Here is a 21,553-nt window from a genome sequence, read left to right as displayed (position 1 = left end):
TCATTGTTGTTTATTAATTTGAGAAGCAGAGACAGAGAGGCTTCCCAATCCACTGGTTTACTCGTCCCAATACTTGCAAAAGCAAGGCCTAGACCAGGCCATAACCAGGAACTCAATCTGGGTTTCTCACATGGGAGTCAGGTCAAAACTACCTAAGCCATCACCTGTTGCTTCCCAGGATGCTCAACAGGAAGCTAGCATCAGGAGCACAGCCAAGCCTCAGTTGTATGCAGACAGGCACCTGCCCCTGAATGACCAATCTGAAAGAAAGTTGGCTATGTGGTTAAGACCTTGCTCACTCCTCTCCCTCATTCCTTCCCTCCTTCCCCCATCTCTAAAACTGCACCTTTCAAATAAATAAATGTCTTTAATGAAAATAAACCGCGCCTTTATATTCCTACATGGTTTTAGAGGAAAGAGATATTTAAGATTAAAGCTTATTGGGGAACTACTTCATTTCTAGGTTTGTTAGAGAATTTATCTTTCAGTCTTTTCCATCAATGAACTTATTATTGAGTCAGGTTGAGAAAATAAACTATACATATTTGAAACAAGTAATTTGTTTTAACTTGGACAAATCAACATCAGTCAGGTTAAAGTGATCAAAGTAGGATTAGTGAAATCATTTCAGCACATATTTGTTGATAGCAAGAGGGCAGGCCAGTTGAATATTAGTTGGACTAGTAAGAGTTCATGCTAAGCTGTTCCTTTTTGTAACTTGCTAGCTTTCATACCGGTCTAGACCTTGAACTTAGTTAGCCCTTTATCAGTGGCTTCTGAACAAGTTACAGCGCTGCTTGTAACACCGGCATCCATATCAGAGTGTACCCAGGAAGGCAGCAGAAGATGGCCCAAGTTTTTCTCTCGTGAAAAACAGGAGGGGTTCCTGACTGCTGGCTTCAGCTGGACCCAGATCTAGCTGTTGTAGCCATGTGGGGAGTGAAATAGCAGATAGGAGAACTTATTCTGTCCTTCTCTCTGTTGCTCTTTCAAATATATAAAGCAATCTTTAAAAAAAAAAAGCTTGTGAGAAGATTAAATAACAAGCTGTGAACTCACTCCTTCCACCTCACAGAGAATCTTGTAGAAGCCACATGTTGGAGGCAGGGAGCTTCACTCTCAGCTGCTTCACGGGCAGAGTGTAATTTGCTCGTAGATTTGCAGCTTCATTTCTTAAGTAAGAGAGAGATCGGTTGGAAGGCAGCAGCTTTTCATTATTTGACTTACACTGAGTTCCATTTGGTAGACGTAAAAAAAAAAATATGTAGTCTGTTTTTGATTGTTGATCATGTGTAATTTGTTCCTCATCCAAAGAATTTAATGACAGAAATAAACATTCATGACATGAAAAGTTATCCTCTTTCTGAAGCTTTTCCGGTCCATCCATTTCCATGCCCTCTGCACAATTAATTATTCCCACCTCTGGTCCCTGGCCCACTCTTCCCTGAGTACTCATTCATGTTGCTTTTAGCTTTATGAATTACATGATGATATGCAGTGTTAATGAGAAAAGGTCATATTTCCAGAAAAGTATTTGGTTGGGGTGAATTTTTTTTTAATTATGAAAAATTTCTGAGTATATTCTAAAATAGGAAAAATATTGTAATGAACTCCAGGTACCCAACCCAGTCCCTAGCACAGCTTTAATATTGGGCAACTTTCTGCTATTTTAATGTTATCTGTGTCCCCTTATACTGCACTTTTTGTTGTGCTTATGTTTGCTGGGATATTTTAAAGCAAATCTTAGATCTCATATCATTTCATCTATAAATGCTGTAGTGTGTATCTTTACACACAAAAAAAAGCTTACCCCTTTTATTTCTTATTTTTAAAGATTTATTTATTTGAAAGGCAGAGACAGAGAATGAAATGAATCTTCCAAGTACTGGTTCACGCTCCGAATTGCTCTAACAGCCAGAGATAGGCCAGGCTGAAAACAGGAGCCAGGAACGCAGTTAAGGTCTCCCACATAGATGGGAGGGACCCCCCCACAATCCCCCACATCCCCCCCTCCCCCGCACTCAGCCTTCCTCTGCTGCCTTCTTCCCAAGCACATTAGGAGGAAGACGCATAGGAAACAAAGCAGCAGGGACTCTGCTCTGGCGTTCCACTCTGGGATGCATGGCCACAGCAGTGGCTTGATTTACTCCCTTCTAAAAAACAAGGCTACTGTTATTACACTGAGCAAAAGAAAATAATAGCTCCTTAAGGATAAAATTATGTTTTCCATTGGTTTCTTTGAATCAGGATCCAAGTGAGGTCCACAGACTGTCGAGCTAGATGACTTTTTTTTTAAAACCTATTTTATTTTGTTTTATGGTATAACTAGATGACTTTAAGTCTCTTAGTCCTCATTAATGTCACACCCCCACACCCTCCAGGATTTTCCCCCTCTGTGACATTTAATTGAAAAAAATTGGTTTATTTGTTCTATAAGATTTCCAAAGTTTTAATTTTTGATGATACCTTAGAGGTATTGCCCAACATGTTCTTTCTCCCAAAACTTTCTATAAGGCATAGAGCTTGAGAATAGATTGTTTAGTTTTGAACTCAGTGTCTTTTGGTTAGAGTATTTCATAAGTGGAACAGTATGTTTCCTATTGCTTCATATCAAGCAGTATATAATGTATTCCATTTTGAGTGAAGTTCAGTGGATTTGGTTGTATTACTATGATCCTATTCATAATAATAATATCAGTAATAGTAACCTTTTTTCTTTTTTTTGTTTCTTAAAGATTTATTTGTTGGGCCCATCATGATAGCCTAGTAGCTAGAGTCCTTGCATTTGATGCATCAGGATCCCATATGAGCACCAGTTTGTGTCCCAGTGGCCCTGCTTCCTATCCAGCTTCCTCTCTGTAGCCTCAGAAAGCATGAAGGACAACCCAAGGCCTTGGGACCCTGCACCCACTTGGGAGAACCAGAGGCTCCTGGCTCTTGGTTTCAGATTGGTTCATCTCCAGTCATTGTGGCCAATTGGGAAGTGAACCAACAGATGGAGTATCTTTCTGTATGTATTTCCTTTCTGTGGATCTCACTTTCTAATAAAGATAAAATAATCTAAAAAGAGAGAGGGTCCAGTACTGCGGCCTAGCAGCTAAAAGTCCTCGCCGTGAAGATGCCGGGATCCCATAAGGGCAGCAGTTCTAATCCTGGCGGCCCCGCTTCCTATTCCGCTCCCTGTTTGTGGCCTTAGGAAGCAGTCAAGGATGCCCCAAAGCCTTGGGACCCTGCACCCACGTGGGAGACCTGGAAGAGACTCCTGGCGCCTGGCTTTGGATTGGCACAGCTCCAACTGTTGTGGCTGCTTGGGGAGTGAATCATCGGACAAAAGATCTTCTCTGTATATCTGACTTTGCAATTAAAAATAATAATAAATCTTTTTTAAAAAGAGAGAGATTTGTTTATCTGAAAGATGGAGTTATAGAGAAGGGTTGGAGGGGGTACAGAAAGACAGAATCTTGCATGTTCCCCTCCAGATGGCTTCTACAGCTGGAGCTGCTGAAGCTGCTGCACCACAAGGCAGTCCCCTTGTCTCCTTTCTGCCCTCGTGATCTTTGCTGTTTCTCACTTTCAGGCGTGGCAGAATGTCCTTCATTCATTTATTTCACCAGGTTTGATATCTTATCCATTTCTCCAAATGACTCTGGTTCCTTTTAGTATTAATCCAGGTCCTGAATAGCATTGGTTGATATCAGATTGTCATTGCTTCTAGGCCTTTCTGGAAAGAGAATAAGAAGGTATGTGTTCTCTCCAAAAACATATCCAGTTCAAATTAAAGATGTTAAATGGGGAATAACATTGTGGTGCCAGCATCTTACATGAGCACTTGTTTGACAGCTCCACTTCCAAACCAGCTCCTTGCTAATGGCTGGGAAAAGCAATGAAAGATCCCCGAGTATTAGGGCCCCTACTGCCCATGGGAGACCTGGAAGAAGCTTCTAGTTCCGGGCCTCAGCCTGACCCAGGCCAGCAGTGTGGCCAGCTGGGGAGTGACTGGGTGGGTGATCTCCTTCTCTTCCCTCATTTCACTCTCACTCTTTCCTTGTAACTCTTTCAAATGAATAAATCCTTTTTTAAGGCTTATTTATTATTTTCTTATTAGAAAGTTAGATTTATAGAGAAAAAGATCTTCCATTTGTTGGTTCACTCCCGAAGAGGCCACAATGGCCAGAGCTGAGCCCATCCAAAGCCAGTAGCTTCTTCTGGGTCTCCCACATGGATGCAAGGTCCAAGATTTGGCCACAAGCAGAGAGCTGGGTGGGAAGTGGAACCGCCAGGACACAAACTAGTACCCAAATGGAATCCCACAGCATGCAAGACCAGGACTTAGCCACCAGGCAATCATAGTGATCCCCTAGACATTTGCTTTAACATGATATTCACACCTATGTTTTGTTCACTTCAAGTACTGCTTGTATTTATTACTGATCACAAGTTCAAAATATAGAAATGCTGGGCCCAGCACAGTAGCCTAGTGACTAAAATCCTCACCTTGCATGTGCCGGGATTCCTTGTAGGTGCCAGTTCTAGCCTGGCTACTTCACTTCCCATCCAGCTATCTGCTTGTGGCCTGCGAAAACAGTAGAAAATGGCTCAAAGCCTTGGGACCCCCTTGTGGGGGAGACCCAGTAGAAGCTCCTGGCTTTTTGGCTTCAGATTGGCTCAGCTCTGGCCATTGCAGCCACTTGGGGAGTGAACCAGCAGATGGAAGATCTTTCTTTCCTTCTTTCTGTGAATATGGCTTTCCAATAAACAGAAATATATGCTTGTTTGATTCTGGAATATCTGCTTTATAAGAAAACAGAAAAACACACTATTTCAGTACTAACTAAATAAATCTATTTAGCATACATTTCTGTATTTTTTTATTTAGTGATGCTTTTATCTTTAAAATACCATGGCAAAACTATCCCTGAGATACCTCTAGTCTTTTAAAATGGTATACCTTCTAAGTATCCTATATATTTCACACAAAAAAAATTATTTAATTTGTATGCAACTTGTTTTACAAGTATCTGTTAAATGAACTTGAGTAAATAGCATAATCAAAATATTGTGCAACAATCTGTTAATTGCCACAAAATTAATCTTAGGGGGCAATGATTTTCTTGGGACAGCACTTACTGCGCACTTTAATGTATTATCTTTACGTCTTATGGTAACCCAGTAAAGTAACCGGTCCCTGGGGCACAGAGAGGCTGCATGGTTTATGAAAGTTCACCATCTAATGTAGGATAGACTTAAACCGAAGGGTCAGTCCTGTATCATCATAGGTTTCCCGTCATAAGTATTAGAAAGTTCATTGAGCAAGAAAATAGATCATAAGGGAAATACATTTTTCCTTGCTGGTATTCTAAATTAAATCCATAACATTTCCAATGAGCCAGACCTGAAGATTCACAGACATTTTCTTTGACATCTTAAACTAGAATGAGCTACAGTTAAAACCCAGATTCTCATCCTACAAAGAAGGCTCCCTCTAACAATATTAAAACAACATTGTATTATTCTGTGGCTAAAAGAATTTTCCAAATAACCATGAGAATGTTTGTAGTGTGAAGACAGCATCTTAAATCTCTATGCAAGTCATATACACAAAGTGTTACTTCAGTGAGAAAATAGTAGTGTGAATAATACCTGCTAACAGCCCAACACACTTGATGTATCTTGGGCCTTGGTGTTTGTTGGATTTTGTGATTTCAGGAGAAAGATTTGCGGGGCTTTTTTTTTTTTTTTTAAGTTCTATATTTCTGTACATCCCGCTTGATGTCAGATCTGTATTCTTAGGTTGTAGGGTTCCATTAAAAATAAATAAATAATCTCAGTCCCTCCTCTCTCCCCCCCTCCCCCCACACACTCATTTTGTATAATATGGTAATGATATCACCGTAGCAGTAATTACGGGTCATCTTCATTTCTTTCATCTCTGCCTGTTCTGATGGCTTCATTCCTTTGACGGAAAAGATTTGGCTCTGGGTGCTATGATTATTTTGTTAAGCGTTATTCGAATAGACAGGAGTGAGAGAAATTAATCAATCCAAATGCAATTAGCATCATGTTTAACCCAGTGATGGACGTCTCAAGGTGAAACAGCCAGGGGAGTTTCAGACATTATTATTCAATCCAGTGGTTCTTATCTAAATTATAATCAAGAGAGATTTTATTGGCTTCTCCGTGTAAAGATGAAACTCTCCCTGCCCTGGAGGAGGGGGCGGGGGTCCGAAAGACCAGCCTTCTTCCTGCTCGCTATGCTTTCACTGCTGCAGGTACCTTGTAGGGGGCTGGACCAGGCATGAAAGCTGTCTGCATAGCCACGTCATTTGAAATTGCATACTCTGTGATCCTGGTCTGATTGTCCCTGGAATTGAACATAGCCTGTGAATCCGTTACTCTGTTCAACCTGGGGCCACACATTCTGTGTGCTGATCAAGTCACTTTGACCAGTTGTTGTATCGTAACCTTACATGATAGATTATTATAGCTATTCTCACTTTATAGATGAGGATATTAAGACTGTGTGAAGCTACTAGCCTTTGATTATAATAAGTGTTTCACCAGGATGTATTGCTCTGTAAAGACCCTGAAGCATGAATGTTCTGCACAAATTTATGGATCTTTAATAAAAGTTCTGGCCCCCTAGAGTATTAAGCCATTGCTTTGATCTCATTACCTCTCTTCACTCAGTTGAGTTTTACCCTTGAAAAGAGAACCAAGTGATACTGTGAAATAGGCCTGTGGGGCCCTCTGAAAAGGAACAAAATCTTAAGTCGGAAGTTGTTAGCTCTGGTTTCTGGAGCACAAGTCTTTAGGTTTTTGGTGGTGATGGTGGTTTGGTTGGATTTTCAGTAAGGAGGAAGATGATAAGAAAGATGGCATGTTTGAAGTCTAGTCTTGTATTGCTGTTTAAAGCAGGCATAGCAAGGGAGTTGATGGAGAAACACAGGCTCTCTCCTGAATACAACATTTTTCAAATCCCTGATAATTAAAATTCTTCCACTTCTGCCTTCAATCTGCAGGCATCATGGCTGACACTTGCCATATTTTATGTTCCTGCTTGATGTTTTATATTCTGAAAATAAATCTGTTGGCTGGATATTTCAGTCCTTTTTTTTTCTTGTTATGAAAAGCCATTAAAATTATTTTCCATATTGGAACTGTCCAAATGTGTTTACCTACACATTGAGTCCTGGATTTTCTTTTTCATATTACTCCTTGGATAAACATTCTCTGGATATTGCCTTACTGTGAATTGAAGGGGGAAAAAAGTTTGATAGCCTGATATTAAATTATCTAAGTCTGAAGTCACTAGAGAGGACCCTCTTCTTAGCCACCCACCCTTTTGAAAGAAAAACTCCTGTTTTTCAAGGGGGCGGGGAAATGTGATAGAGCCAGTAGAAAGGGAATTCAGAAAGTGTGTCCCAAAAATGATTTGTTTTCAGTTTACAAAGCAACATTTATTAAAGATATTAAGGATGGAAACCTGTCGTGGCAGGAGGGAGGTTTTAGGAGAGAAAGATATCCCTTACCCCAACCCAGAAAGAATATTTTAAGAATTCTGGGGATGAAAGTTTTGCTAGTCCGTGACAGTTTGGTCACAGATGCAGCACCCAAACTGTTGTTTTCTTAGATTTGTAGTATTTCAGTCTCCTTTTTGAAATATTTAATTCAAAAACCTCAACACTGTTCTCCTTACCTTCATATGCCACAGGTTTGTTTAGCGAAAAGTGGAGTTTCTACCCAAGATTCTTATTTGTGGTTACTTTTTCTCAAGTGTTGATGGAAAATGGTCATGAGCCCTTATTACAGTTACACCAACTGCACCAAGGATCCCCGTGGAATGAGGTGCAAGGTGACGTGAAGCTTGTCCAAGGACCCACTTGGTTCATGGCTCCTGCTGTTACAGTGGGGCCAGCATCAGTGGCTCTTGTGATGGAGGCATTAAAAAGTGCTCTATCCTTGACTTGAATTATCGATCGCCTAATGGTACTTTCTGGGTGGAGAGCTGACTTCAGGCTGGAGGGTGAAGAATCTGTCTGGCAGACTGCCTTGGATCTGTTCTGTGCCCCAGCAACAGGCCAACTTGCACAGTCCTTGGAAGCAGAAATCAGCATTGTAAATCACAGTGGTTGCTGCGAGTTCTGCTCTAACCCACCAGAGTACCTGTTACCAGCTAGCTCCCCACCACATGGCCTCGGAGAATGGTCTCTCCCTATCAGAAAGCATGACATGGCATCCATTCGACTCTTTGTAAGCTCTTGTATGTAGCAGGCATGCCACCTGCTTCATGCCACCCATCCACATGATACATGCCAATGCCAATGCCTGAGGTCAATCCCTGTTTTTTTGTTTTTTTGTTTTGTTTTGTTTTTTAAGATTTATTTTTATTGCAAAGTCAGATATACAAAAAGGAAGATGTTCTGTCTGATGATTCACTCCCCAAGTGGCCACAACAGCCAGAGCTGAGTTGAGCCAAAGCCAAGAGCCTGAAGCCTCCTCTGGGTCTCCCATGCGGGTACAGAGTCCCAAGGCTTTGGGCTATCCTTGACTGCTTTCCCAGACCACAAGCAGGAAGCTGGATGGGAAGCAGGGCCTGCTTCCTGTTGTCTTAAACCATCAGAATTCTTTCAAGGTTTCAGGGACCAAAAGAGCAATCCTGTGAATCAACATCCTAACAAATGGCATCATTTCTACAAAATATCTTTTGTGAAGTAAATTAAATGAACAGCCTTTTATCACATTAATTAAGGTAGGATTATGTGTTCCGTTTTGTTAATGAAGGATAGTGGCTACCTCTGATACTCAGCCTCGCCTCCAACAGTACTTATTGTACCAATAGTGTGTGTCGCACAGGTGCAAATCATCCATGATGTCTGTTCTGCATTTGAAGATGTTGGAAAAAGTTTTTGAAAATAAGCTAGGGTTGACATGGTGGCTCAATAGGCTAAAATTTTACCTACTAGTTCCAGCATCTCATTTGGGTGTTGGTTCTAGTCCTGGCTGCTCCATTTCCGATTCACATCCTGCTTGTGGCCTATGAAAGCAGCAGAGGATGGCCGAGAACCTTGGGACCCTGCACTCCTGACTTTGGATTGGCGCTGCTCTTGCTGTCATGGCCATTTGAGGAGTGATTCAGTAGATAGAAGATCTCTCTGTCTCCTTTCTGTGAATATACCTTTCAAGTAAAAAATAAATAAATTAAAAACACACACACGCTTAGACTCCTTTTGGCCAGCCCTGGTGCTATATTGTGCTTACATAGCCCAGACCTCAGGCTCCAGTGCTCACCCTGGCTGAGGAATGAGTCAAGCCTGAAGACAAAGATCATCACTGTGAAGGTGCCGGGCAGGAAGGTTCCAAGCTGCAGTTTCTAAGAGGCCTCCTCCACTCAATAAACTGATGAAAACCCCTTGTGAACAACAAGCAGATCCGATTCCAATTTGATAGGAGACCAATTAATGAGACAGACCCACCTGCACAATTGGAGCTGCAGTTGGAAGCCGTAATTGATGCGTGTACTCCCTCAGCAGACAAGGGGTGCAGGGAGCCTGCTCTTCACACCACTGACTCTGTTCCCCGAGACTGTGAGTAAATTAGAAAGCTACATCTCAGTCACTGCATCCTGTCTCTACTCTCGCATTCCTCATTCTCTCTCCTTCCGCATCCTTTTATTGGGCATCAAATGACTGGCCTGTGAGCACGAGCATATTGCCCTGTTTCTTTTTTAAACCAAATGACCAATGAACTATCTTGATCAATATCAGATGGAGACAGGAAGGGAATGAAATAGCGAATCTGTTGGAAAATACCTGATTTCCTGCCATCTCTTTATATTGTTATTTTGTGCTTAACAAAAAGAGGGGAAAAAATTGTCTACCTAGTTCAATTGGAGAATTTCACCTTTTTTTCGTGTCATTGTAAAAATCAAAAATAATTCTGTAACTTTTGCACACATAGCTGTTACATAGAAAACAATATGTCTGTAAGTAGGGATTAATTTCTCTAAAACAAATGAGTCTTACATGCTTTTCTATCAAGCATCTTGTTGCTTGCATAAACTTTTTTGGAATGAAAATAATTACAGAATTATAAAGTGTCAGGACCAGTGTTGTGGCTCAACAAGCTAATCCCCCACCCTGTGGCACCAGCATCCCATATGGGTGTCAGTTCAAGTCCAGGCTGTTCTACTTCCAGTCCAGCACTTTGCTTAAAGCCTGGTAAAGCAACAGAGGATGGCCCAAGTCTTTGGGATCCTGCACCCATATCAGAGACCTAGAAGAAACTCCTGGCTCCTGGCTTCAGATCACCTCACCTCTGGTCATTCTCACCATTTGGGGAATGAGACAGCACATGGAAGATCTTTCTCCCTTCTTTTCTCTATAAATTTTCCTTTCCAATAAAAATAAATAAATCTTAAAAAAAAAAAAACTTGCAAAGTAGCTAGTATTTACAGATGTCCATGTGAACTTTGTTTTAACCTCACTTTGAGATTAAAGATGACTCAGAACTTGGTACTTCCCACATTGGTCCAGGATCAGAGTCAAAGCTGAGTTCAATTCTACACCTGTCCAAGCCTAAGAACCAAATTATACCATCCTTTGTTTACTCATCACTTGTATAGAACCTCTTAAAAACAGCCTGTTGCTCTTCTGAGTGTGAAAAAAAAACTATGGAAAGCAGCTCTTCTTCATGTCACAAATGTTTCTGATGCTATCAAGGCACAAAACCTTTAAAGTGCTCTGGAACTGAAAACCAAGCATTATGAACTTCTTCCATTTCATTAAAAAGTTACTTAATCTTTATATTATTCCTCTACATAAAAGTCGAGCAGAATCTTCTCAGGCAATTGCCTCCAAGTTATAATCTGAAAAATCCTTCTGTGATGAAAGCCGTATGTCATGGGCAAAAGGTGCAGAGCCCTGGCAGAAAGGGCCGGTCCCAAGGGAGCTTCCGCACCCAATCTCGTTAGCCAGGGTGCCTCTGGTCATCTCTCATCCCCTCACCAGTGAGAAATCAATCTGTACCACTGAATCTTTTTCAACCAGCCACCAGAAAATTTACTACAGTGAAAGCAGCTTGGGGGGAAGTCATTGTGGAAAGCAAGAGGCAAGGCTAAATGTAGGATGAAGGAATTGGAAAATCTGAAGAAGAAGAGATGATATTGAACTAGGCACCACCTTCCGAGCAAGCACGCTGGGGTCCTGCCTTCAGCCCTGCCCTCTTCCAGTGTACTCAGGTCTTTACAGCTGCTGTGAAGCTGACTGCCCTGGAGAAACCATGTTAGAGGGTCATAGAAACAGCACCAACCTGGGAGTCTGTGTTGGTGTAGGCGAACGCTGGGCTTCAACCTCTATGAGCAGTCCCCTCTGCACACACTGCACACAACAATTCGCCTGTTAGTCCTGTGCTGGCAGTGGTGGCTTTCTGTTTGTGACCTGTGTAACTGCAGAAAAGGACCCGTGTAAATCATAGCTTCACACGGGTTCCTTCTCTCCTGCCCTGCCCAGCGTACCCCACTATGGCTGGTAACCAGGGAGTCATTCTCGGCATAGCTGTTGGATTGGTAGCACTGTGGCATTCCTCTGGAAACTTGGGCTGTTAAAGAGTAAATCCAAAAGCAGAAAACAGTAGGCAGATTTTGCTCTTAGTCAAACTGTCCTCTAGCACCCCTGTTGTTCCTAGGATGTCACACGTGGGTGTATTGGAAGGGACCAAGGAAGTATGGAGGAACAGAGAATGCTGGGATCAAAACCATGGAGTCCTAGCCTGACCATTCACGCAAAGTGAGACCAAACTAACTTCTGGGAGGAAGAGGAGATGGAATCCAGCAGGGGAAATAGAAATGTGTTACCGGAAACAGGCAGAAGTCGTCTTGCAAAGTGTGTCCCTGGAGACATGTAAAATCCTTGGTGGGAGGTTTTTTTACATGTAAAACCCTACTGGAAGAGGTGTGTGTGTGTGTGTGTGTGTGTGTGTGTGTGTGTGTGTGTGTGTGTGTATGTGTAGATGAGAAATACAGAATAGTAGCAGAAGGCTGTCTCCCTACTCCTAATGGGATTTTGTGGCAGCATGTGTGAGTTTGTTTCAGAAGTCAAAAATGAACAGATGTTGGTATAAATTACCTCTGTGTCTGATGTCTTGCAAATTAAAAGCGCGGTTGGCATCACTAAACAATTTTGCTGGGTTGGGGGGTGCGGTTAGCGGGCTGTGATTACTGTAGCAGGTCGGTAAGAATCTTCTCACTGCGGCAGAGCAAGCGAACGAGCAAGTCTGAGATCTGAAATAAGGGCCCCTGAATTAATCAGGAATGTTAACATCTCTGATGACAAGTGAACAGGAGGGCACGCGCGCCGCAGCAGCCCCTGACCCACAGCAATTTCTCGGTGTGCAGAAAGGGGACGGTTCTCAGGTTCTGATTTATGGGGCACAGCCCTCTGCGAGGGAGCGGCTGTGTCACACATGTGTATATCTCCTCTATGGGACCTGCGGCAGGAAAACTTTCTCCCCTCCCATGTAGGAGATGATGTCTTTTGAATTACTTCCACTTTTACGGTGGTTTTCCCGCCGCCCTGTGTACTTGGATTAGGTTGAAGCGGGGGAGGAATGATTGAGTGGAAAAGGGGGTTGCTAAAACATCAGTGACATCCAAGCAGAGCTTGCCAGTGAGGCCCTTCAAAATCTTCACCTTATTTTAAACTCTTTTGTGATCTCTGAAATAGTTTGAGTCTTTTAAAATACTGAATTTTTAAATATTGGTCATTCTATTTAGGGTGGAGGGGGACAGCAAGGAATTGGAGTCTGAAGAGCAGCGGGCAGGAATCACGAGTGAGACCAACACAGTGCTCCTGGCCCAGGGTGTTGGGAACAGGACTCTATTCTGCCCACCCGATTTCTGTCTTGTTCATTTCTGCTTACAGAGCACCTGCTGCTGGCCCTGTCACAGGATTATCTGGTGCATTTTAAAGGCCTTAATAAGCATTTGAGAGTAGGCTGAATAGCACCTTTAGAAAGAAATAGTGAGGTCCCAGCATGATAACCTTGAATCCACTGGGATCCCATATGGGCACTGGTTCATATTCCCAACTGCTCCACTTCCCAGGCAACTCCCTGCTTGTGGCCTGGGAAAGCAGTGGAGGACAGCCCAAAGCCTTGGGACCCTGCACCTGTGAGGGAAACCCAGAAGAGGCTTCTAAATTCCTGGCTCCTTGGCTTCCGATTGGCTCAGCTCTGGCTGTTGCAGCCACTTGGAGAGTGAACCAGTAGGTGAAAGATCTTTCTCTCTGTCTCTGCTTCTCTCTGTGTGTCTGCCTTCCCAATAAGAAATAAAATAAATCTTTAAAGAAAAAATTCCTCTAGGGGCAGCTGAGGGGAAAGAGTTCCCAGGAGATGGGGTTTGGAGATTGCTAGCCTTCCCTAACACCATTGCCTCACTCGGGAAATCCTGGACCCATGGGAACATGCCTGCTCACCTCTGCAAAGCGTTGTGGTTAATGATGGCCACTGTGCCAAGCTAATGTCCAGGAGAAGAGCAGGGCAGGTGGCATTAGATGCTGCCCATTTTACAGATAAAGCTCTCTGAATCCCCGTTTTCCTAAGTATTAGAGCAAGAACTTAAACTGACATCTTTTTTTAAAAACTCATTTTATTTTTATTAGAAACTCACATATACAGAGAGGAAGAGAAACAGGAACATCGTCCATCTACTGGTTCACTCCCCAAGTGGCTACTTCAGCCAATGCTGAGCCGATTGGGAGCCAGAAGCCAGGAGCTCCTCCGTGTCTCCCAAGCGGGTGCAGGGTCCTAAGGCTTTGAGCCATCCTCAACTGCTTTCCCAGGCCACAAGCAGGGAACTGGATGGGAAGTGGGGCTGCCAGGACAGGAACCAGTGCCATTTTGGGATCTTGGCACATGCAACAAGAGGACTTTAGCCACTAGGCTACTGCATTGGTCCCCTGGCATCAAATCTTATGATCTTCTTTCCTTCCTTTCAATTTTTTTTTAAGATTTCTTTCTTTATTTTAAAATCAGAACTAGAGAGAGGATGAGAGATAGAGATCTTCTTTCAAATATCCACAACAACTGAAGCTGGACCAGGGTGAAGAGGGTGAAGGCAAGGGTCTAAGCTTGTGGCCATCTTTCGCTGCTTTTCACAGGCTGTTAGCACAGAACTGGAAGTGGAGCAGTCAGGGCACGAACTAACACCCAGATGGGATGCCAGCTTTACAAGTGTCAGCTTTACCTACTATGCCATAGTGCCAGCCCCAACCTTGTTTTCTGAAAGACCATGTTGCCCCCATGGACAAGAAAGTACTCAAGCAGGGGCCAGTGCCATGGCATAGTAGGTTAATTCTGCCTAAGGTGCTGGCATCCCATAACTGTGCTGGTTGAACCCCAGCCACTTGAATTTCCCTACTAATGTGCCTGAGAAAGCAGAAGAAGATGGCCAAAGTCGTGGGGCCCCTGCACCTAAGTGGGAGACCAGGAAAAAGCTCTAGGCTCCTGGCTTCAGACTGGCCCAGTTCCACACAGTGTGGCTACATGGGGAGAGAACCAACAGATGGAAGATTCTCTCGCTTTCTGCACCTCTCTCCTCTCTATGTAAATCTACCTTTCATATAAGTACTTGATTAGATTTTTCCCAATAGAGTCCTTTACCTGTGATCTCTCCTTTAATTTGGCATTGCTTCCCCCAGGAACGACAAGAAGAAATAGCAAAATTGGAGCAATGAGTTCACCCAATTTTCCCTAAACCTTGATCCTTCCCACCCTGATCAACCATGTAATTACTATTAAAAAAAAAAAAGATATATATATATATATATATATATATATGACATTACCTCTAGCAAGAGAAATAATTTTTCTTACCAGATAAGCCAGGTACATTTTTAAAAAACCCTCTAACTGTGGGAGAGGAAGACCAGTCCATTCTTTGTGGACAGGAAGGGAATTACCATTTATATGTGCCTTCTTGGTCTAGTGCTTTTATCATTCATCCAACTATCATTTATTCAGCAGGTACCATGTCTGGTACCAAAGAGCTGCCCTCGGTTCTTACATTTCAGTGGAGGAAGACAAATACGTAAACATGAACTTGTATGGAAATCTTATACAGGAACTTTGAATGTTGAGGGCTTGCAGTAAATCCATGAAGGAAGAAATGCTCCATTTGATTTGTACCAGGATGGGACTGTGAACCTGTGAGGCAAGAACCAGCGCTAGGGTCTTCACTGCTTGTTGATGGACTGTGTGTGTTCTGTTGTTGGAGCTCAGGATCTGGTGAAAGAGGTGGGAGCAGGTGTGTTGCACAGACTGAAGTTATCACAAGCATCCCAGTGGTAACAGGGCTTATATTGAGTTATTCATTCTACACCCCCCACTACCTACAAAAAACAAAGAGCCCAGTGACTTTTGACTGGGCTGGAGCACCATTCATCTAGCACCACTTGCTAAGGACTTGGAAAGGTAGCAGGAGACTAAAGCAGAATTCCTGTCCTTCTTGGGGGGGTGAGAGGGGAATAGAGGGGGTGCTTGTTGAAGGTTTGCTTAGCAGAGCTCAAACAAGGGACCTGTGAGTGGCCCTTGCAATTGAGACGTGTTCAGCTTTCATTTCAGAGCCTGGTAGGTGGGAAAATAGCTGTATAAACCCACTGGTAACTACAGCACTCAAAGATTGATGGTGCTGAAAGTCAGAGAAAGACATATAAACCTTGCCTGGCTGTATTAAATATCTAAGGATTGACAATGCCAAGAGAGAGAAGACCAAAGTTCTATAAACCCTATTTTATTACACCGTCCCCAGATGAACCGCACTGAGAGGACATAAACCCTGTTTGTTGTATGACAGTGTACTGGGACTACCACTGCTGGGGGATGGGATACATAATCTCTAATTTTGATTTGAGATTATTAAAAGAGTCTGGAGGCCAACAAAGCACAGAAGACTAGAAGACTCATTTCGGTTGGATTTTAGACCTAAAGAGCAATAGGGGGTGCTCACTTAGGTTCCCCAGGGGGGATGAATTCTCGGGAAATTCCCTGGTGACTCTGAAAGGTGGATGATAAAGCCTGTGCCTGTAACAGTGAACAATTTCAGGCTGACTCTGTGGTGTCAATCATGGTTTGTGGTCCTCTATTTTAGGAGGTTGGTGCTGATTGAATCTGTTATGGTAGCAAGTTGGAACTTGGAATACAATCTAAATCCATGTGTATTTTTTAAAATTAATTCTAAAGAGCATCACTTCTTCTAATTTAGGTTTTCATTGAGCTCTCATTTGCTTTATATTCCAGCCAGAGAGATGACACGAGGGAAATTCCTCAACATTCTAGAGAAGCCCAAGAAGTAGCAGCAGCTGCTGGTGGACAGGAGGTCTAGGGGACTGGAACCGAACACCCTTCCTGTGCAGTGCGGATGCCGCCCAGCTCACCGCTTCCTCCCAAGAGACCAGCAGGTGTGCCCTGGGACTGCCCCTGCCCCTGCCCCTGGCACTCTGCACCTCTGAGGACACTCGGCGACGCGAGAAGCAGTCTGCTCTCCCCAAGGATCATTGCAGTCACTCAGTAAGCTTCCACGCTTTAACTGTCTCAGCTTCGGATATTGGTAACAACAGAGGCCCCGTCGTCAAAGGCCCAAAGTCCTGCTTTCTTCTTTGCTGAAGTGATTTGGGGCCCAGGATCTTAGTGTTGGCTTGATGACTCAGTGTTGGCCAAGTCAGTTGTGACATGTCGCGTGGCTGGGTTCTGTTGAGTTGTACTTGATTTCTTAGGAAGTATTTATGATGCAAGAATACCAGAGACCAACTGGATTCTGGGCCACACTGTACAGACTGACTTGTGAACTCTCCAGTGTATATTAGGTTCCAAGAATCTTCATCTGGAGAAACCAGAATCTATTCAAAATATAAACCTGCTGTTTAAATTCTACATCTCTCATAATAGTCCCATGCCCTGGTGTCTTCCATTGTCCGCTGTCCAGATATACCTTCTAGCTCTTCTCCTAGCAAGGGGTTCTCTGAGTGCTGAGGCTCTCTTGGAACTAGCTTGTGTAGTGAAAGGCCCAGGCAAGTTGCATTGTGCTCGAGACCTCAACAATATGCAGGTGACAGAAAGGACTTATGAGTTCTAGTTCATCTGTTACAGGTTCAAGTGAAATGGCATGAAAGAAGAGGATGATTTATGGAGTGCCCATTTGGTTAAAAATTAGAAACCCTAACTGACCCCAAAGGAACCTGCTGATTCCTACTGGGAGATAGTGGCAATGGTTTGTCCCCCTGTCCCTTCTTATAGTACACTCAAATAACATATGACAGAAACACACACATATACACACAAGCAAAACTTTGATTCAAATATGGCTCTCATGTTCTTTGCCAGTTACCTGTTAAAACCTGCACATCTAGGCCATGGATAAAGTCAGTTAATGTTTTGGGAAATATATGGAATTCCTAAAGTTTATTAAAGAAAATTCCTGGGGCAGTATTGAACACAAGGAAAGTTCTGGTGAAGTTTTTAGCCTTGAATGTTGCGCTAGTACACAGCACTCGGATTCAGTAACCATCTTCTGACATCTATGCCTTTATGGCCGTGCTAGAATTAGCTTTGGATTTCTCTCTCATGTGTACCATGCGTCCATCCCTATAATTTTTATTTATTAAAAGGAAAAAACAAAAACATTGAAAGCAAGACACAAAAGATGAGTATGAGAAGGAAGACACTCTTCTGGGTGATTCATAGAAGGTTCAGTTGTTAGGAGCTTTGATTTTAAGTTAGGCTTATTCTTGACCTTTCTTAATCTCACTAAATGCGGTTGAGTGTATGTGTGTGTGTGTGTGTGTGTGTGTGTGTGTGTGTATGGCTGGCCAGAATACAGTGTCATAGTGTCAGATTTTCTTTGCTCTGTTTTTTGAAAGTTTATGACATCAGGCACTTTTAAGTGTTTGGGGAAATTAAGAAATATGGAAAAAATATCAGATACCTCCCCCAAACCAAGTCAAGTCTGTAACCAGAAGCCAGGTAGTTGGTTTTCTGATCTGCTTTGGCCCCTCTCTTCTACTGTCATCTTATTCACCAGCACTTAGTGTAAGTTGATGTATTAGAATTGTGATATTTATTGGTTTTGTATTTGTTGTCCTTAGAAATGTTGATGATGTATTTTTATATTGATAATATAAATTTATGTGCAGTGTGTGCATGTATGTATTTCAGAATGTTAGAGGATTGTACTTTGTATGTGGTATTTTCTGTGTCTTCATAATAAATATGCCTCTTTTATTGGAGAGTTTTGAGTTTTCGTGAAGCAGCCTATTTGCATATTCAAAGCATAGACCACTTCCAAAACTCAATTGCAGTTCCAAACAGCCCAGGGTCTTCAGCTTAATATCGTCCTGGATGGTCTGGGGCTTATGGCCACCCAGCCTCTGACCTGTCTTACCAACCGTCAGGCTCACTACTGTTTGTCTTTTGCCAGAGTTGTAATTAGCAGCTTTTTGTGCCTCAACCTTTTGTGCATACTAACACAATCTGATTCTGGCATCCCGGCATTGTGAGATTCTGTGTGTGACCCAGACTGGTCTTCTGCTGTGGCTTCTTCCTCACCTAAGCATGAAGCTTTGACTCCTGGGACTCCAAGGAAGCCCCAGGTCCTCTCCCAAATGCACGCATCATTAAGTGTTCTTAGAAAGGCTGGGGTCGGGCCCGGCGCGGTGGCGCAGTGGTTAAGGTCCTCGCCTTGCACGCCCGGAATCCCATATGGGCGCCGGTTCTATCCCAGCAGCCCCGCTTCCCTTCCAGCTCCCTGCCTGTGGCCCGGGTAAGCAGTCGAGGACGGCCCAAGGCTTTGGGACCCTGCATCCGTGTGGGAGACCCGGAAGAGGCTCCTGGCTTCGGATTGGCATAGTATCAGCCATTGCGCTCACTTAGGGAGTGAATCATCGGACGGAAGATCTTCCTCTCTGTCTCTCCTCTCTGTATATCCGCCTTTCCAATTAAAAATAATAATAATAATAAAGAAAGGCTGGGGCCCCTCGTATACCTATCAAGCCTGTGTAACCCCTAGTGATGCAGTTGAACATGTCCCTTCTCTCCATATTCCTATGTGTATCCTCCCTTTGACTTGCACAACACTCTGCCTTATATTTAAGTGATCTGAATCCACATCTTATTGTCCTTCTAAACTGTAAGTCCCCATGACACATCTGCTTCTTCAATGTTTCCTTCACACTGGGAACTCAAGAGATCTGTTGGCAGACAAATATTTCTTCGCCATCTACTAGAACCCTGGTGTGAGTTCAAGAACTAAAGAACGAGTCCCCATTAGTGAGACTGCTGTCAGCTGTTGGTAGTTTACCTGCTCTAGCCCAGAGCATGCTGCTTTAGAGAAAGACACCCCTGTTAAGGAAAGCAAATTACTCGGTTTTGTTTTTCCAAGAAAACATCTGGGTGGACAGTGGATGTCTGTCACCTGGAGCTAAACTGGGACAGCATTCTGAGTGTTCTGCTCTCCAGCTTTAGGAATCATTTTTCCAGGAAATACTTATTTATTATTTACCCATAGTTTTTTGTTTGTTTTTGGTTTTGTGGGTTTTTTTTTTCCCTCTTCTTTGCCATCTGTCGTGTGATGCACCTGTTCACTGGGCAGCATTGTCTGCAGGAGCAGAGCACTGGGACTTGCAGGCATTTTTTCGAATTCTTACTGATATCTTACCAATACACTCTGGTTCTTGCTGTCTTCAGTCTCTCAGATTCTCAGCCACTTTGCTTGGCTCTCCTGTAAACACAGCACTTAAAAGTTCATATAGTATTAATTAGCTTGATGGCTGAATAATATCACTACTTTATCCTTTTGCTACCAGGAATGGTATTGATAATTCTTTCTTTACCTTTTTGAAATTATTTCTACATGAAAGGTAGAGACAAATGAGAGAGACTGCCTATCTACTGGTTCATGCCTCAAGTTCCTGCAGTGGACAGTTCTGGGCCAGGCCAAAGTCAGGAGCCCAGAACTTTGGCAGCTGGGTCTCTCCAAGTAACCGGGTCGTCATTTGCTGTCTACCAGGATACATTAGGAGGAAGCTGGATCAGAAGCTGAGTAACCAGGACTTTTAACAGGCACTCAGGTACAGGATGTGGCTTCACATGCTGAGCCACCTCCCCTCACCCCCCAATGTATTTTTCAAATGGAATCTTGAAGACTACTCTTTGGTTTGGGTTCTCTAGCTACTGCATGTTGGAGTTTTCTGGACTCGCCCGAGTCAGGACCTTGAACATGAAACATGAAAATCATCCCACAGCCTGAGCAGAATGATTTGACTTCCGCAGGAGCTTTGCGATGAAGCCAGTGATCGGCTGAGATCCCTTCTATCTCTGGATTCAGTCATCACAGCCAGTGAGGCAATGAGAGATAAGCCAAGGCAGATGCTGCTCCTAGGGGCTCACATAGCACAATTTCTTAGCAGCTCTCAACCTCGTGCTAAACTCCATCTCTAGATGTGTGTTCTCCATTTTCTGTTTTCTTCATCTTTTGTTGCTACGACATCACCCGGAGCCTACGTGGTCTTTGTGTCATCAGAAAGTCTCGTATCTGCCCACCCCTAGAGTGAGTGGACAGTGGTCTTTCCAAGTTCATGGTTCTTTTTGGCATGCCAGGGGTGTGTCTGTGACTGTGTGTAAAGAGGCCACCAGCCCTCCCACCCTTTGCCAAGTCCTTTTTCTCCTCCAGCAGGGGCAGTTGCAGGGTTCAGTTGCTCGGTTCTGGCAGAGCCTGTTAATTAGCATGGGAACACCCCCGATGCTCCATTAGCCAGGCCAGGCATTCGGAACCTTCCCTCCTAATGAGAGCTGGGAGAAGGGCCCTCACAAAACATTGCCTCAGAAGAATATTCCGCTTTGTTCCCACCAATAACCGGGGCTGACAGGATCACTCTGTCCATTTCTCTTCTAATTAGCACAATTCCAGAATGGCCTGAGCCAGCAAGTGGAGAAGAGCGATCAAAAGCGATCGGACAAGCGTACCGAGTCACAAACACAAAGAGGCCCATTCCCTGTAATTAGGTGAGACAATTCCTCTGTCTTTTCTCGGCTGGAGTTTGCTGCTAAGACTCTTGCTATTTGGGTCCCAGCAGCACAAGTTACATGTCTCCCTGGGTCACTAATAAGCCCCAAATTGTCTTCCGCTTCACACAACCCAAACCGGGGGGGACAGATCCGGGGTGGGGAGGAAGCAGGGAGCAGTGATGGGACAGGGTCTCTGAACAGCTGCTGCAGTGACTTCCAGGAGGCAGACCCAGGCTGTGGGCAGAGGGGAGCAGAGGCAGGTGGGAGGAGACATGCTCTGAACGCAGCCTAGAACTCACTTAAGCTGTTCTCCCAGGTGCTTAGAATTCCTGACCCTTGGAGAAGCCCACTCTGGTGCTTGCATTGTCCTGGTCGTTCACCTGCTTCTACCTGTTGTCCCCCTCTCCACACGGGCAGCTGTAAGTGTGGCCATTCCTGAAACTGTTTTGAAGCCCTTCACAAACTGTATTGAAGTCCTATACAATTGTAGTTATCCTATTGC

At 43.7% G+C, this 21,553-nt stretch overlaps 1 protein-coding gene across 2 annotated transcripts in view; it reads left to right on the top strand.

Moving 5' to 3' along the window:
• The window catches only part of LIN52 (lin-52 DREAM MuvB core complex component), an 81,884-nt gene extending 64,583 nt beyond the window's left edge, over positions 1 to 17,301 (top strand). For both annotated transcript variants that reach the window (XM_040975299.1, XM_040975304.1), the window contains exon 6: positions 16,291 to 17,301. In XM_040975299.1, coding sequence (XP_040831233.1) covers positions 16,291 to 16,346 — 56 coding nt within the window. In that variant the 3' untranslated portion in view covers positions 16,347 to 17,301. The remainder of the gene's footprint in view (positions 1 to 16,290) is intronic.
• Positions 17,302 to 21,553: the final 4,252 nt, after the last annotated feature.

Source organism: Ochotona curzoniae, unplaced genomic scaffold (assembly GCF_017591425.1).
Source record: "Ochotona curzoniae isolate NIBS_2020 unplaced genomic scaffold, NIBS_Ocur_1.0 contig_2688, whole genome shotgun sequence".
Taxonomy (NCBI): domain Eukaryota; kingdom Metazoa; phylum Chordata; class Mammalia; order Lagomorpha; family Ochotonidae; genus Ochotona; species Ochotona curzoniae.
This window is presented reverse-complemented; position numbering and strand designations above follow the sequence as displayed.